This window comes from Candoia aspera, chromosome 5 (assembly GCF_035149785.1).
Source record: "Candoia aspera isolate rCanAsp1 chromosome 5, rCanAsp1.hap2, whole genome shotgun sequence".
NCBI classification, from domain to species: domain Eukaryota; kingdom Metazoa; phylum Chordata; class Lepidosauria; order Squamata; family Boidae; genus Candoia; species Candoia aspera.
The window spans coordinates 115,201,513-115,219,608 of NC_086157.1; the positions used below are offsets into that span (position 1 = coordinate 115,201,513).

The 18,096-nt window shown below is 47.7% G+C and overlaps 1 protein-coding gene across 1 annotated transcript in view; it reads left to right on the forward strand.

Annotated features, from left to right (window-relative positions):
* The window catches only part of ATG16L2 (autophagy related 16 like 2), a 35,906-nt gene that overhangs the window by 9,768 nt on the left and 8,042 nt on the right, over positions 1-18,096 (forward strand). The window contains exons 5-12 of the mRNA XM_063306028.1: positions 1,243-1,485; positions 2,800-2,865; positions 3,685-3,783; positions 5,746-5,808; positions 8,463-8,571; positions 11,141-11,246; positions 13,696-13,766; positions 16,611-16,682. Of these exons, the coding sequence (XP_063162098.1) occupies positions 1,243-1,485; positions 2,800-2,865; positions 3,685-3,783; positions 5,746-5,808; positions 8,463-8,571; positions 11,141-11,246; positions 13,696-13,766; positions 16,611-16,682 (829 nt within the window). The remainder of the gene's footprint in view (positions 1-1,242; positions 1,486-2,799; positions 2,866-3,684; positions 3,784-5,745; positions 5,809-8,462; positions 8,572-11,140; positions 11,247-13,695; positions 13,767-16,610; positions 16,683-18,096) is intronic.

Sequence of the window (18,096 nt, forward strand, 5' to 3'; positions counted from 1 at the left end):
CCAAGGTTAATGCTAACCAAGCTTGGCGCGTTGCTCAAATGCAGCTGCTAAGTCTTGGGCTGACCTGGGTCAGTGTGTTGTGGGAATGGGCTTTTCAAGTGAGGCGCTCAGGCTGAATTGGGCTGCTGCAGGGGCCTGGGGGAGCCCCCAGATCGGAACCGAGCTGCCTGCCACGCTGTCTAATGGGCAGCTGTATTTATTCTCCTTTCGGCTTGTTGTCAAAGCGGACTTACTTCCTGGCGCTTTCCAAGAGGGCTGGACGCCAACCACCATAATCCCCAGCCAAAGCCAGTCTGGCCTGGCTGGAAACAGTTGGGGACAGTAGCACAATATCTCTGGAGACCGCTGGAGGGGGCGCGTTGCGTGGGAGAGCAAAGAGTGGTGCTCCACCTGAGCTTGGCATCAAATCTTGGGGTTTAGATTTGGGGAGCAAAAAAAGTCAAATCTCAGAGCCAGCACAGAGACCTTACTCTCAGCTGTGCTCTCGGTGGGGGGAGATCCCCAGGAGGAGGCCAGAAAAGTCAGTGGGGGGGGGCGTGGGATTGAAGCCCCACCCCATTTTAATATGTTGTGTGCGTTCCTGGAAGAAAGCTTCAGTCACAGGGTTGTGGCTGCCATCTTGACTTTTTTGACTTCTGATGCTTCTGGCTCTAGATCTATCGGGCCTCTCCTAGTGCAACCCCCCCCATCCCATTTCCAGATGCCCAAGCTCCGTTATTATTTATTTATACCTTATATGATAATTACCTCCCAATTTTCAAACTGAGTGGTGGGCCAAGCCATCAGGGAGCCATTAAACCAGTGTTTCTCAAACGTGGCGACTTTAAGAGGGGTGGACTTCAACTCCCAGAATTCCCCAGCCAGCCATGCTGGCTGGGGAATTCTGGGAGTTGAAGTCCACCCCTCTTAAGGTTGCCACGTTTGAGAAACACTGCATTAAACCAAGCACACGGGCATGCAGAATCCTTGCTGGAGCCTTGAGAAGGGAGAGCTTGGCATCTCCCCAGTGTCGGAAGTGTAAGGGCTGAGCGTCCCTCCAGAGCAGCTTTTTCCAATTTTCTAAGCCTGCAGGTTGTGATCCATTTTCATCTATCGGGTTAACCCTGCTGTCCATTGTCCTCATCGCTTTATCGGGAAAGCCAGAGGCATGTGGTCTGGGGTTGTGTTTTATTGCCCGATGGGGGCGACTGGTGGCAGGGAGAGTGCGTCGGGGGCCCCAATTCTTGGCTTCCTCTGCTTCAGGCTGGCCACCCTGAGCTGCCAGCTGCTGGGCCTGGAGAGCCGGCGCTGCCAGCTGCAGTACCAGGCAGAGGAGCTGAGCTGCAGGAACAGCAGCCAGAAGGACGCCTACAACTCGCTGCAGAGGCGCTTCCGGGAGCAGGATGGGGCATTTCGCTGGGCGCTGGAGGAGGGGCAGCGGCTGCTCCAGGGCATCCTGCAGAGGAAGGTGGACTGGGCCCAGCGCCAAAACGACCAGATTGAGAGGTGAGGGGGCCGAACTGGACTCCGCCTGGAGCCAGACGCGTGTGGGGCATTTTGAGACCTTGCTGGACCTGCGAGGAGGAGCTGAATTGTGGGGGCTCCATCACTGGAGGTTTTCCAAAAAAAAAAAAAAGCTGGGATGGCAGGAGGGTACCTGCTCTGGGCAAGGGGTGGGACTAGATGACCTCTGTGGAGATTTCCAACCCTAGCAGTTGCTATCTCCCGCTGGCCATCCCTGAAAACGGCCTTGGAGGACCAATGGCTTGCTCCTCCCCAGGGGGAAGTCCTACCTGACCCACAAGTTTCCTGCCCCAAGGCCAGGTCGTGGAAAGGCCCCGATCGATCGGCCATCAGGGCCAGATGGAACTTCCAGTTGCCGGAGCAGCGTGCCTCCGAAGAACAAAAGCCGGCGAGCGAGCGCTTTGTGCCTGGCTTGGTCTCCCTGGCTTGGCAGAAGCCCCTCCTCGAGTCGCACCCAACGGGCTCTTTCCAGCTTCTTCAGGAGCGGTCTGCTCTTCCGTACGAAGCCCGTGGTTTCGTTTGCTGGGGATTTGGGGGTGCGGGGTGAACCCCCAGCAGGTTCGGAGATGCCAGTTGGGAAGCCTGACCTGGGAAGTGCCAGTAGGCATCATTGGCAAGTGGGGGAGGGGGCTGAACAATGGAAGTGGTGGGGGGGAGGGAGGACCACAGACCTTTGAGTGTCGTACTCAAAAGCACGTTCCAAAAAGGGGCCGGGCCAAGTCCAGAATATAGGTGGGGCCAAGGCAAAAACCAGTTTAATTAATTTTAGGGGGAGATGGGCGGTGATAGAAATGTGAATAATAGCTAAATAAAATAAATAAATGCAGGTCTTTCTTTTGATGATGTTAATAAACAAGCTCCTGGTTTGGATTCAGCCCTATAAGACAGCTCCCTGCCCCCTCCGAAAGCTTTCCGGCCAGGCTGAGTAGCCATGGGATCTATCGGGTCCATCCATGGGGTGGAGGAAGAAGGGACCTCTGGCAGCTCCGGCTTTTGGCACCCGGTGCCCACTTCAGTGGCACAGGGAGTCCACCATGGATGCCACCCTTTGAGCAGAGCAAAGCATCTTTGTGCCCCTTCCTGGCAGCCTGGCCAGCTGCCTCCCACCCAACCAGGTCGCTGGTTGCCCATAGACCCTGAGGTGGCCTTGCCTTTGGCTTCTGGTGGGACTGTTTCCTGGAGATGCTCCGATCTGGGTCTGGGACCATCTGCTGACCGAGGGGCTGTGCTGTCCTACAGCTTGCCCCCGAAGGGCTTAGTGAGGAGAACGGGACAGATCCCTTCCTCTCCTTGCAGGGTGAAGCAAACCCAGCTGGCCAGGGATCTGCAGGAGGCAACCAAGTCCATACTCAGAGTGAAAGTGTGAGTTTGGCATATTTTTTAGCGGGTCCAAATGTCTTGCTTTTGTATCACCCCATTCCTTCAGGAACCTTGCGGGTGTCCATCATGGTTAGGATCCTGTCATTAGCAGGCAACGGCTCTTGCTATAGAATGCCTTGGTCTAGGGATAGTGGGCAGCTTTCGGCCATGACTTTGTGAGGATGGGTGTGGATGGGAGATGGAATACACGGGACCCCTGCGAGCCACCCTTAGGGGCAGATGGTCAGAAAAGCTACGCTGTCAACACTTGTAAAAAGGGGCAGGTCTTCTGTGGTGCAGTCCTGGCCACCTTCTTGACTTTTTTACTTCTTACTTTCCCCCCCGTAGACCTCCTGATCCCCTGGATGAAAGGCGAAGAGGCCTTTCTCTGTAATTATGGGTGCTTGAGGAATTTGATCTCCTATGAGATCTGCTGTCTGTAATCAAGCCCTACAGATTGCTCTAATATTTATTTTCCACACCTCCCATAAAAGAGTTTTAGGGCAGTAGCCAGATTATCAGCAAAACAAGCCAAGCGATACGACCGTTGGGCATTGGCCTCTGATGAAATTGGCTGTGATCTGTGAAAGCTTATGCAAAATTAAGGGGATTTGATTTTCATCTTAGAAGGGCAACGAGAGATCATTCTGGGAGGCCTTCCTGAATAATGTTTTGCATCAGGCGGTTACTGCCTCGCTGTAAATGAGAAAACGATGCAAAGATCAGGAGAGAATTGAGCAAAGCTTTAAGTAGAAATCTTTTGGGTGAGATGATTTTTAAAATGTCCTCTGTTGCTGCTTTCCGAATGTTTTCCCCTGTTAGAGAATCAGAAAAAGTGAAAGTAGAAGAGTGGAAGCTGGCCAGCAGAAATGACCCTGAAGAGAAGAAAGGAGGTGAAAAACTGTGGAAGAGGCCCTTCCGGTAAGGGGTTACCTTTAGAAGGTGAAGCCTCCTGAATCAGAGAGGAGCCTTCCTTGCCTGTTGCATTTTCTGCTTCTGAGCACACAGACTTCCAGGTCCTGTGTGCGTGAGTGTGTGTGTATTAAAGCTTTTTAAAAAGAGGATAAAAACTAATACAAACTGATATCAAGGAAAGAAGGAAAGAGAAAGCAAAAAGTGCAAGAAAAGGGAAAAAAAAGCTAAAGAAAAATAGAAAGGAAAGAAAAAAGATACAAAGCAGCAGCTTCCGATATTTTTCACAGCAGTTATGTGTGCAATTATATTTTAACCTCTCTCTCTAAACTTGCATCGTGATACTCTTCTCTCTATAATCTATCCTGTCTAATCATCAAAACCATAAATCACAAGTTCGTTTTTTTCATTTTTACGCAAAAAGTCCATAAGAGGTTCCCAGTCACCAATAAATGTACAGTAGATAGTCTTTTCTCTACAGACTTCCAGTTCCAACAAGTTCCTTGTCCTCAATCACTTAACTTTTAAAAAGTATATTAGTTAACTTTCTCACAAACGATATCATGAGCGGGGCTCAAGATCCTGCACTTGCTATGGTTACTTGGGAAAATTCCTTTTCTTCTACCTTATATACCTTGCCCTGCTCAGGTTTCTCAGCAGTAGGTACTAAGAGGTACATTCCCCTGTTGCTATGGGTAATATAAAACCATCACGACTGATAGCTGCTCATAGCCTTTTCCAACATGACTCCATCTCGTCTTTTGAAAAAGGATTACTTCCCATGGTAGCATATTCTATTATTTGGCTATGCATTGAGTAAAGCAAAAGAGGTCTTCTCTTCTTTCTCCCACCATTTGACTTCACTCTTGAGAACCCACCTAAAGAGTTCTTAAACTTTATGAGAAGGCCTCGTCTTATAGAGGCCTTCTGCAAGATGCATTTTTTTGAGAAGTGATATTTCCACCAATTTACCTGGGGGGAGGGACATTTAGCTAACTAAATTTGTCTGTAACTTCCTAGATTTCTTTCAGAAGGAAGGAAGGAAGGAAGGAAGGTGGGTCTAGAGGAATGTATTATGCATTTTTGTGAGGAGATAGGCAGGTAGATACCACCTGGGTCCAATAATGACGTTGTTTCCAGTGTTTTGATAAGTCTAGCTCTTCATCCTTTATCCCCGTAGTTAATCTCAATTTCTCACATTCTTACTCTGAAATTAAAGAGCTGATACCTGCTTAAATCTTTCGCCATGAAGGTCTACTTCATGGAGAAAGTATTCTGCACGTCTGTGATCTCCTAACCCTTCCGTAGTTCTCCTTTTCTTCCCTTGCCATCCTGTGGACCCCAAATGGCCTCAAGGAAATTGACTTGCCCCTTGCTTCTCCTCACCGTCAAAAGTGTGTGTAGACAGGCCTCCCGTTTGGAATTTGCCTCGGAGAGGCACAGCCGTTTGGATTTGAAGGAGAAAAGGTGCTTCGGCAGAGTAAGCATGCCCCTCCAGAGCACCTGCTCCACTCCAGATCCAGGTAGTTGGACATCCTCGGCACTGGGTCCTTCCAAGCTTTCCAAGATGTCTGGCTCGTGGAAGAACACTTCCATGCCCCTCTATCGTAACTCTGGGCCGAGTGGACAGATGGTGAAATGAATGCAGGTGGAGGCCTTTGCCCCACCAAGAATTAATGGTATGGGACGGGCTGCTCCGTGATGTGGTCATGACCAAGGGCTGAGATGTTTGCAAATGAAGCTGGACAGGGAGAGGAGGATGGCTGAGCAGCAGGCCTGTCTGCAGAATTCTGAGAAGAAGGGTGGACTAGATAGAACTATTTTGGATTGACCTGGGTTGCTCTTCTAATTTGCCTAGGTAGCCTTCTAGTTTGCTGAAAATGAAGTTTATACACCTCACTTCTCTACTTCCCTTGATAATTTGAGCACATCTTGGGCATTCCCGTTCATACTGTTTGCTTTCTGCTTTAGATCAGCGTCTGCTACTTCCATCAGCACGACCAGATGCAAGGATGTTGTCAAGGGCTGGTTTGAGTAAGTTGTTTGCCCAGCTTTTATGTCCTTTCTCTTGGCTGGAAAAATAAAAAAGAGCCATGTGTACATCTCCCAAATAAATTCGCTCTCAAAATCTGCAATTTTAAAATTAGAGGGTGGGGGGCTGGTTTTGTTTTGTTTCATATCCTGAGCTTGTGTCAGTGCATTGCTTGGACTCCTCGGTGGTGGGGTGAAGACCATAGCATGCTGGTTTGCAAAGTAATCTCTGCATTAGAGATTCTAGCATGCACAGAAGGGTGTGAACAGCTTGGGGTAAAAGTGGGCTTCACCTGGGCTTGTAGCATCCTGTCCAAAATGTGCCAGGCCTGACCTCCATTGTCCTTACAGGGAATGTTGGTGCAGATATGATTAAGGCTGATTTCCTGATCTGGGGATATGAGCAGAGTGAATGATAAAGGGCATGAAATAATAAATGAAAGAAAATAGATGTTGTGTGTCTGGGAAACTAAGAGAAAGATGTGTAATAGAGGTGAATGAAGCGGTCTGATCTTGCAGGGTGGACGGGGTGAATCCACGTAGGGAAGTGAAGGAGTGAGTTTAATTATGAATGAAAAGACTAAAAAGCGTGTTAGAAAGTGTGAATTGGTGCTACCTAGATGGTTGCGTGTGGGTGTGAAAGAGGAGAGTCCATAAGTTGGCGACACGGTTGTATCTTACACACCGGTGAATGGTTATAATGGAAGAGCCGGAGGTGAGTTTGGGGGGAAACGGTGCACCGTTCTGCATGAATGTGATCCACGGCGGGGAGATGATTCAGTCTGGTGGCGTGAATGGGTGCAGACAGGACGAGAGAATCCAGAAAAAGTGATTGGGCCGTTCAAAGACCCTGGAAGGGATGAGGATGGTGGCTGTCTGGTCGGTATTTCCTTAGAAAAATGCTGTTTGTTTTGAGTGTGTGGTATAAACGTATGTCTGTTGATATGTTCAGATGTCAAAGGAATTTATAAATCTGAAAGCATGATTGATTGGGTTGTTGATGATGAAGGACTGAGATAGTCAGTGAAGGATCTGAGGGTGATGAGAAGTTCTGGATGGGAACAGATCATTTTTTAGGAGGGTCAGAAGTGGATTGTGGGGAAAATGGACATGGAAGAAGATGAAAGAAGGGGAGGAAACGAGCGCAAGAAGGACAGCAGCAAGAAAAATCAAGAGAGTTAGGAAACAGATTAATATCCCGACCGAATACGTAGAGAGGGGACGTGTACAGTAAGGTGTTCCAGCAGTGGAGATCTACGTCTTCTGCGTTTTTGCATTTGTTGGTTTGTTTGTTGGTTTGTTTGTTTATGAGACTTATATAGCCACCCGTATTACGGACCACAACCCTGGGCAGCTCGCAAAACAGTAACAACAGTAAAAAAACAACCACAGTAAAAATGCCTGATGCTCCGAGGCAAGGCCCTTCCGCGCATCAGCGCCTCCCCCTGCTCAGCTCCAGCCTCCCCCTACCCCGATGCTTGCGGGAACAGCCACTCTCCAAGGCCTTCTGGAAGGCGAGGAGGGAGGGGGCCTGCCAGATCTCTGGGCGGAGGGTGTTCCCCAGGGTGGGGGCAGCTACAAAAAGGACGCACTTCCAAGGTCCTGCTCAGTGACAAGATCAGAGGGAAGGGACCTAGTCAAACTTCTCTTGACAAGCTGGACGAGAAACTTACGCCAACAGACTTTCTAAGACACAAGGTCTGATAAGTAGATTTATTGGAGAAAAGTGATTAAACCATTACAGGTAGTCCTTGATTTACAACCATTCATTTAGCAACCATTCGAAGTTACAATGGCGCTGAAAAAAGTGACTTACAACCAGTCCTCGCACTTATGACCGTCACAGCCTCCCTGCAGTCACATGATCAAAATTCAGGTGCTTGGCAACTGGCTCTCACAACAGTTGCAGCGTTCCAGGGTCACATGATCGCCATTTGCAACCTTCCCGGCTGGCTTCCGACAAGCCAAGTCCACGGGGGAGCCGGATTCACTTAACAACCGTGGTGATTTGCTTAACGACCATGGCAAAAAGATCGTAAAAATCTGGTGTGACTCACTTAACAACCGCCTCATTTAGCAACAGAAGTTCCAGTCCCAATTGTGGTCGTAAGTCAAGGACTACCTGTATGAAAGAATTTCAGCAACTGCTATGTATTAACTGCAAGCCCTGTTTAGAGCAAAAACAGCATTGAATTCTTACATCTTTCCTCCTACCAGCATGGTATGGCAGGGTGGAATCTAACCTCTTTTGGGCAGGAGGGACAGTTTTGGGCTGTCTTTTGATTTTGTAGCAGATCAGCCTGGTTTTAGATTGCTTGCTTGTGACTGGCTCCTACAGATATTTCCTAATGCACAATCTTACAGTTTGCCAGTAGGACGTCTGATCATTAAAAGCCATCGTTGTCTCCTAACCTGAACTGTGAGTCAGGGTTTCAACTCGATTTTCAGTTTGGGTGGATTGGGAGTTTATACTTCTAAGTTTGCGGGAACCATGGTTAGTAGGATTCAGAGGTCCTGGCAAACTCCGAACTGCAATGAATCAGGAAGCCGTGGGGTTGGAGCACGTGGGAAGCAGACGCAGATCCTGTTCCCAGCCCGTGTCCCTTTATCTAAGATTTCGGGAAGCCGTGCCCCAAATCATTCTCCTGCTCTACAAGTTTCAGGCTGAAGCGTGGGAACTCGGTCAGCAGTGGGTCAGTGGATCGGTACTGCTGCCTCCCGTCCTGTGTGGCCGCCTCCCTCCCGTCCCAGGTGACCGATGAACAGGTAAGCTCGAGATCTATCGGTTGGCTGCCGGTTAATCTTCCTGCTGTCCTTGTTCAGTTTTGGATGTCCTGCTCTCGCAAAGCTCATGGCAGAGTATTCCAGACCTTCGCAGCTGGGCTCGAATCACTTGCAAAATCCCCGTTCTGAGTTAATAGAAATTACTTGCATGTCATTACTATCGGATTCTATCATCCAGTTTTCCCCCTATGTGCTCATGTGGCCACTGAGGCATGGTGTGCCAGGCCACTGTGGCCCTGCTGCAGAGCTAACTGCAGTATGTTATAAAAAAAAAAAATCATTATCTCTGGGAATGTGCGAACTAAATGCTGGAGCAGCGTGCCGGCCAGGTTTGCCTATTATGCCCCATGGCTTTGTTCAGACAACCGCCTTGACCTTGCCAGTTTAGCATTGTAGGGTTGGCCAGAGTTAACCTCGGTGAGTTTCTTTGTGGCTCAGCACATTATCGGAAAGCAACTGGTTTGGCTCATTTCTGGTTCAGTGTATTGTGTGAACAGCCCCAAATGGGTGAATGCAGGGTATGGGTTAAACATACTGTGTGAAAGCAGCCCTTGTCATTTCCTTGGGTTTGGCCTAATGTAGCGTGTCAACCCCATCCTTTAGTTTGTAAACTAGGAACGATGGTGTACAATAGACTAGCATGATTATTCAACAAATCATGAATAAGGGTAATGAGTAAACTCAGACTAATAATTGGGAGAAGCCTTATACAGTAGTCCTCACTTAACAACCACAACAGGGACCAGAAAACTGGTTGTTAAGTGGTGTGGTCATTAAGTGAGTTCCCACGCAACCAGACCTGATTTTACAATGGTTGTTAAGTGAATCATGGGTCATTAAGCAAATCCAGCTTCCCCAATGGACGTTTTTTGCCAGAAACCGGCAAAAAAGGTTGTAACTCGCGATCATGTGACTGCAGGACCCTGCAGCTGGTTGCAAATGCAAGCCGGCTGCCAAGTGCCCGAACTGCAATCATGTGACTGCAGGGGTGGTGCAACATTTTGCGACAGTCATAAGTGTGAGTACAGGTTGTAAAGCACTTTTTCGGAGGCTGCTGTAACTTCGGACCATTGTTAAATGAACGGTCGTTAAGTGAGGACTACCTGTAGATCATTACATCCAGCTCCCTGCTAAATGTAGAAAAGCCACATTTTCCTGGATGCATTGTGATGCAACTTCTGGAATGCTGGCTGGGGACCCTGGGAGTTGTAATTATGTCATTTGGGTGGCACCATGTGGGTAAAGCAGGATTGAGAGACCATCCCTAAGACTTCCAATCTGTTGTGCTTTGAGGGTATGGAATTTTAGTCTATCACAACAGAAGGACACAAAACCACCTCAATGCCAACCCCCCCGGTTGGTATCAGTTCCAGATCACCAGTCCCCTTCTCCGAAAGTTGCAGGCCAAAAGCATATCTTGCCGAACATCTTGAGAACATGGTTGAGTCAGCCTCATGGACATCATGGCAATAATGAAGGTCCAGTTTAGCCCAGCTGAAGGGGCCTCTGTGTCCCTGTGGAAACCCGCTACCCTCAGGATAACAATCCTGGCAGGGATCCCCACACTAGTTACCCCATTTTATATCTGGCCTTGGAAATCAAGTGGAAGAGATTTCACAACAACATCCCCTGCCTCTGGGCCCCGTTCCCTCATCCGGATATTTTGGAGCTGTGATTCCCGACATGGGAGGCTGGGGGCAACTACGGTGGTCTTCATCGGTGCCACATACCCAGGCAAAGCCTGGGTAGATCCATTCCTCCCTGTTTGTCTGCCCAGTCTTGGTTGTACTTGCTAGGAAATTGCCTTCATCCAGAGTTAAAACATGGATGTTAGATACGCCATTCCTGGCCTGGAACTGAAAAGCAGCAACGCTTGCTAAGAGGTGACAGGATGTCAGGGTCAGTCTCGCTTCGCAATAAGGCACGGACTCACTTAATAGGTATTAAGGATTTCCGCTTTATTGGAATGGTGGCTGACAGAAAGAAAAATGGGAACGGGGGTGCGGTGGTGAGGCGCCCTGTTTATACCCTCTTGCGGGGTCCCGTGCTCCTCCACCCTTCATTGTCCCCAATCCCTCTTGATGGGCTCCTTGATGGCTTTGTGGGCGTTTTCCCGGTGTCTTTCCTTGTCCTCTTGGTTCCGGTGTGTCCTCCAGGGCACCAGGTGCGGCTTATCGCTGCTTATCTGAAGCCCTTCTTTTCAGCTGTATATGAGTCCATGGGTGTGGGTGCTTTGGGTGCTTGGTTTAAGCACTGTTTTAATTATCTCCTTCCCCTTTTCCTTAATGATCATGATCCACGTTGTGAGGCTCTTTGTGCCTTGCAATGGGGTCATGACACAGGACAACACTGAGCCCCTTGCTTGGGTGGCCAGAGGCAGAAACACTTCTTATGTGCCTGCCTTTGCACGTCTCCACGCTGCAACCTGCCTCCCCACATCTCACCTCCCTTTGAAGATGCTCAGTAATCTATGATCCAAGCACAGAGTCGGGTCCACCATCTCATCCTGGCCTCCCTCCCTTAACCCCTCCTTACCTGCTCCCTTCTCCAGGAAGCCCACATTTCTGAGATCAACGCCATCGCCTTCAGTCCGAATTCAGGCGTGCTGGCCACGGGTGGCATGGACAGGCTGGTCAAGCTCTGGAATGTGGTTGGAGGTAAGTAGATGGCCAAAGCCCTTGCCTGCCTCTTCGGAGCAGCCTCAGCTGATACAGGAACCGGTTTGAACGAGCCAAACGTCGAGAGCTCCTGCCCACCGTCTGCAGGGCGTGCTGCTGCCAGTCGGCTTCTGCCCCAGTCCTGGCTCTTCTCCACTGTCTTTTCCTTAAGCTTTGCCAAATTGTGATTTGGCAGATGCAGAAATGCTGGTAGAAATTTGGATCCCTAAACCTGTTCACTCTTAATTTTGAAAAAACTTTTTTTTTCTTTTCTTTTCTTTTTTTGGCAATATTAAGCTCTCTTAGTTGGGGATACTAATTTACAAATTTGCAGGATGTCACAGAGAGTCATAACTGTCTGTGAGAGTCATATTTATAAACTCCAAAGTTTATGGTGGTAAGTTGAAGAAATATGCCTTGCCCTTGATTCCAGCCTTTTCATTTTTTTTATTAGAACTGTATTGGTTTTTTCACAGTATAATTAACATACAAAAGATAGAATACAGAACTAAAGAAACAAGAAAACTATAAAAGTGCAGAAATAGATAGAAAACATAGAAAGAAGGTGACTTCTGACCTTCTCCAACACCGACAGAGATGCATATTGTACAAAATTAATGTCTAACCATTAATTAAACTTTTAGTAACATTATTTCTATAAAATCAAGCCATTTAATCATCAAAACCCAAAATCAGAGCTTCATTTTTTTCAGATACCAGCAAATAATCCGAAAGCGGTTTTCAAATAGAAATAAATACAATTACAGTATTTTCTCTTATAAATGCTGTCAGTTTAGCCATTTGTGCCAGTTCCATTAACTTAACCATCCATTTTTCCATTGAGGGAATTTCTGGACCTTTCCATCTTAGAGCATATAAAGTCTTGCTGCTGTCGTCATGTATAGAAATGAAGCCCCATGCTGCTTCAGAGAAACAGTTCTAGTTTCAGCTGCATATCCACTTTAAGAACCTTTTGAGTCACAACGCATATTTGATCCCAGAATTTCTTAGCTTTCCCACAAGTCCACCAGAGACGATAAAAAGTTCCTTCACCATGAGAACATTTCCAGCAAGCATTTGATACCCCATTAGATGTTGGTGTTAATTACCAATGACACATCGCTTTGAAAAAGCTTTCTAATGCCATGTTTAATGTTTGATTTTTGTTGTAATGATTTTACTCTTCTGTTTTATACATTGCATTTTTAAATTGTTGTAAGCTTTCTGACGTGTGTATACAAACAGAAAGGTAGGATATGCAATTAGCATTAACATAATAATAATAACTGGCATGACATTTGCAAACATTCAGGAAATTGCAGTGCAAGGATCTAGGCAGAAATAGGTGATGGAAAGTCCGCTAAGCATCACAGTCTGTATTTTCCTGTCCTTAATTTTATTTTTCTGCCACCAGGTTCCAGCAGGCTTAAAGTTATTTTTTTCTGCCCCAATTTCAATCTGTGTACAAATTGGTCTAGAAATCTATATGGAATCTTCTTATTAAAACAAACAGAATGTCTGCTAGTCCTCATGAAGTTATGTAGCTTTTGCAAAACTCTCTGTCGTTTAAAAACAGTGGGTCATAAAGAAGTTAGGAAGGTAATCCCAGACCGTCAAGGCACTTTGGGCATGTTTCTTGTGTGTCTCTCTGTTCAGTTTTTAGTTTGTCAGTTGACCTAGACATCATTTTTTTATATACTGAAGGAGAAAATATAAATTTATAGAATACACCAGATTAGCTAGAAGGGTATCAGAATCAGACGTGTTTAGTTAGAAGATCATTGCTGGCCATTTATCGAAATAAAGCCCCTCTCATTGCATTTTGCTAGATCAAACTGCTCCCTGGTGCCCTCCAGAGGCATTGGACTACAGCTTCCATCACTTAAGCAGCATGGTGGGAGTGTTCAGGGAACTGTAGTTCATCTGGAAGGCAGCAAGTCAGCAAATCCCTGTTCTAGGCTGTCTCATGGCTCATAAGTTGAAAGAACGTGAATTGGTGAATGCGTGCAGGTCAGGCTGAGAGCAACACTCTAGCTGCCTGAGCCGTCACACAGGTGAATTGGGGCAAGCCATGAGCAGGGCCTGTTTTTCACTATTTACATTTCACTGAAGTTTTCCTTTCAAAGCTGGATCTAATTTCCCACAGTCACTTCTCTGCATCCTTCCTTTAGACGTTTAGGGGTCGTCCTCCCTCTGTTTCAAGATCTGTGAGGGCTGCAGCCAGGTTGCCCTGGGCGGTGGGATCAAAACCTGCAAGACCCTAGGCTCGGCACTGCCCTTGGTTCGTTGCCCCTTTTCCATGCCCAGCCTTACCCAAAGGTACGAAAGGGCGGGGCTTCAATGGAGGTGCCGTGCCTGCCTTCTTGCAGATTTTGGCTCCCCCTCTGTGGACACCCCTGGCTTTTGCTTTGCTCACGTGCTCACCCTGCATTCTGTGTGGCTTTCTCAGGACGTCTAGAGAAGATGCAGAGCCTGGACGGAGCCAGTGGCAGCATCACCGGCATTGAGTTTGACCCCACGGTGAGTGCAGAGGCCGGCTGTAGGGACCTGGGCTGGGCCTTGGCAGGTGACGTTCGCAGAAGGGAGCTGAGCGTGTTCAGGAAGTGTATTTATTCTACAGCAGTCATAGCCTGCAAATAGACAGGGGAGGGCAGTGACAGGGTTCTCCTTGGCAGACCCGGCTAAACAGAAACACGAGAAGCCAGGGATTTCTGATCAGTCAAATTTCTTGTAGAAGCACTCACAAGCCATTTAAAAAGAATTTCAGCAAATGCTGCAGTGTCAGAAGCAAGTTCTATTCAAAGTTGAATCCATGTGCAATTTATTTATTCAACTTTATTACGGCCACCCCTTCCCAAATCCAAAAGACTCTTTTTTTTGTATCTTTTTTTCTCCTATCCAAACTATATAACAGGCTGGATGACCCTCTGAATTTGGGCTGGGAAGTCCAACTTCCATCTATCTTTTATTTTGGTAACAGACAGATCTGATACCAGGTTGTTTTCCCTTGACCGTGTGAAAACTAACTTGATGTCTGATTTTTTTGTTTTTGGAGGGTTGCTGTTTGTGTACTTTTAGGAGGATTATCATTTTAAACTGAGTGTGGGTGTTTTAGTAGTTTATATATTCCTTTAAACTACTTCTTAAAGTAGTTTAAACTTCTACATGTTCTGTGGGATTGCAGCAGGGTATAAAAGTAATAAATAAAAAAATAATAAATGAACTCTTTTTTTTTTTTATCTGTTCGGTCGTGTCTGATTCTGGGAGACTACCAGGACAAGTTCCTGCAGTTTTCTTGGCAAGGTTTTCAGGAGTGGTTTGCCATTGCCTCCTTCCTGGGGCTGAGAGAGTGACTGGCCCAAGGTCACCCGGGTGGCTTCGTGCCTAAGGCGGGACTAGAACTCACTGTCTCCCGGCTTCTAGCCTGGTGCCTTCACCACGGCACCACACTGGCTCTAATTGTTGGCATTTCTTTGTTTTTGCTTGGACCAAGCCACTAGGTTACCATGGTAATTGGGTACTTCCTTAAGTATCGGCAGGGTGAAGAGGTCGAACTTAATTGTCCTCAGTTTGGGTGTTAAAAGCTGCATTGCCTGGGGGAGGAACCTTGCCTGGACTTGTTTTAGTTTCAGTTTCCTTCTTTCTACACAGCCTCCTCCCATCCTCTCTGAGTGCGTGTGTGAATGCACAGCTTGTAAAATACGTTTTTGTGCTTTCTATAAATACATTTATTTTTATAGAAATGCCTGGTGTGTGATTTTTCTGATCTGTCAGGCCAAATGCTTTCCAGCATTCTGCCACACTAATAAATAAAAAAATAATGATAAATGAACTCTTACAGCAGTTAAAATAACCGAAAGTGGACTTAGACGCACAACATTTGATCAGTGTATCCTGATTGGGAGACTTGGACAGCAACCGTTTGAAAGAGGTTTCCCATTTATGCACAGCAGAGGGCAGACAAAATTCCTACAAAAGCTTCACCCAAATGCACAAATTCCATCAAGTCAACATTTTGCAAACACAGAACTGTTTTTCGATATCTTCATTGCCAGTTCTAAGGCTGGTGGTTCTACCTGTTTCACTTTGGTCTCCTTTATATTTAATTTTAGCCCCCTTTTGTCACTGCGCACTTTGCCTTTTATTACTAGAGCTTGCAGATCCTCTGCATTTGGGGCTATCAGAGCTGTGTCGTCAGCATAGCCAGCTTTCAAAACCAAGCTCATCTTCATCTGTGTGAGCTGCCAAGAGCCATTTTTATTGGAGCAGTGTAGGAATATGTTTAATCAATAAGGTAAGGTAAGGTAACTAAGGGAAGGAACATACAGAGGCTCCCAACATTAGGAGAGAGACATTGCGAATGTAAACCAGCCCTGGATGAACCATTAAGCAAAACAAGTGCTTCGGGCACCAAGGGAAGGGGGCACCCCGGAGTTTTTTCCCCCGTGCTGTCATGCCCTTATTTTGCCTTACAATCTTTGGGAGGGTAATTAAAAATAGCTTTCAATGAATTTTTGTATTTGCATTCTTTAATAATTGTATTTAAAAATGCATTAAACCGTGTTGAAAATTTGCATTTTTTTCTACCCGAGTAAACAATTTGCTTGTATTGCTTATTGCTATTTAGTGTTAACTAATTTTTTTTTAAAGGTTTATATTAAAATAGTTGTTGGGTCTGTCCTGGGGATGGCCTGGAAAAAACTGAATTTTTAATCTCTTATTTCACCTTCAGCACTTACAGAGCCTGAATGCCTTGCCAGTTGAGCAATGAAGGGCCGAGGGGCACCATGGCTGGGCTGGGCTTAGTGCATCTCTTGGCCTTAACTTGGCCCTAATATAAATAAATGGTTGAATTAAAAAACCAGCCAGAACAAATCAGACCAGACTTTTACCAAGCTCTGTACATCCTTCTCTTCTCCCCCTTGACTTCACGAGAAGGCTTTGGGAAAAGAGCTGTTTTTAACAGAACAAACCAAGGGTGTTTGCAGACCCAAACATTATCGGAGGAGCTCTACCTTACAGCTTCCAGTTTCTCCACGTTGTCTTGCAGTGGGGCATTTCCTAGGTCAGACATTTCCTGTGTGAGGTTAGGTGGAGGCTGGCATGAGGTACAGGAAAGGCTGCATCATTTGATCGGGTTGACCTGCTAGATCTGGCAACTTCGAGGAATGTGGTGCCCCTTTGGAGTTTTGAGATCGCTACAGCCGGGGCTGTCCGAGGGCCGGGCCCTTGGGAGGAGTGGTTTGAACTGGACAGAGGAAGGAAGAGGAAAAGGAGCGCTCCACTTGCTTCCCACCCCGCAGCTGGGGGCCATCTCTTACGTCCCTGATTTGGATGCTTCTGTCCTAACCTTCTCCTTGCCAGGGGAGCCACATCTTAGCCGCTACGTATAACAACGCTGCTCAGCTGTGGAAGGTTGGGGCCGGCCAAGTGAAGGTGAGTCAAGTGGGGGTGGGTTTTCTGGGTGGTGGCCTGGGGGAGAGCCACGAGCACCCGCTTGCTCAAGGCTGGCGGGGCGTTCCGGAGGAGGTTGCGTGCCAGCCCTTCGAGGGTGTCCAAAGCAGGAAAGGGATTTCACAAGAAGACGAGAACGGCGCTTGATTGAAATAGGTTGTATGACCAGAATCTTGCAAGCCTGGTTATGGTTTCCCTCGCATCCTCCTCCTAACCTATTGCCAGCCGCACCAGGTAGACCAACCAGGGAATCAACTCCTCAGGAAGTGTAATCACTTTTACTGATTACTGATTTTATTGGCCATAATAGCAGAATCCTGGCAGTCTGATTGTGCTGCATCTCCTCCTCCTCCCTCCCTCCACAAACGTGATCTGGGTAGTCTAGACTTAAAAAATGGAGGATCCAGCCTGAGTCTCTTCCTAATACCGCCTCCCTTCCCAGGGCTCAAAGATGCCCTTCCTACTTCCGGAATGGCTGTGGGATACTTCCCTCAAGGCCCTCTCCGTCCCCCTCCCCGCTGCAGGGCATGCACCAGCCCTCCTGGGCCCCAGAGGGCTGGTTTCTGAAGCTGGGCCGCTGAGTGGCATGGAGGTTAACTCCTGGTTCATGCCATGCCGTGAGAGAAGATGGTTCAATCTTCCGAGGACGGTGCGCCCAGCATGGTTCTTCTCCATCCCTTCGGTCTTCCTCCAGTTCAGCACTCCTAAAAATTCAGGGTGCTCCCACTTCAGTGCATTGTATACACGCAAATCAGACTTTCATTTTTCACTGATGTAGTGTGCCACTGAAATGATTCTCTGGCTGATAAGCTTTTCAGACATATCAAGGGACTGGTGATCCTCCCTCCCTCCCACCCTTTTCTCTCCCCTCCCTCCCTCCCTCCCTCCCTCCCTCCTTCCTTCTCTCCCCTCCCTCTGCTCTCAACCCTCCCTCCCTCCCTCTTCTCTCCTCCCTCCCTCCCTCCCTCCATCCCTCCTTCTTCTCTCCTCCCTTTTCTCTCCTCCCTCCCTCCCTCCCTCCCTCCTTCCTTCCTCCCTCCTTCCTTCCTTCCTTCTTTCTCTCTCCACCCTCCCTCCCTCCCTTCCTTTTCTCTCCTCCCTCCCTCCTTCCTTCCTTCCTTCCTTCCTTCTTTCTCTCCCCTCCCTCCCTCCCTCTTCTCTCCACCCTCCCTCCCTCCCTCTCTTTTCTCTCCCCTCCCTCCCTCCCTCCCTTTTCTCTCCTCCCTCCCTCCCTCCCTCCTTCCTTCCTTCCTTCCTCCCTCCCTCCCTCCCTCCTTCCTTCCTTCCTTCCTCCCTCCCTCCCTCCCTTTTCTCTCCTCCCTCCCTCCCTGTACTGTCAACTTCATGGAGACTCCTGACAGTTGACAACCACATAAAATCCATAGAATTGTAAAAC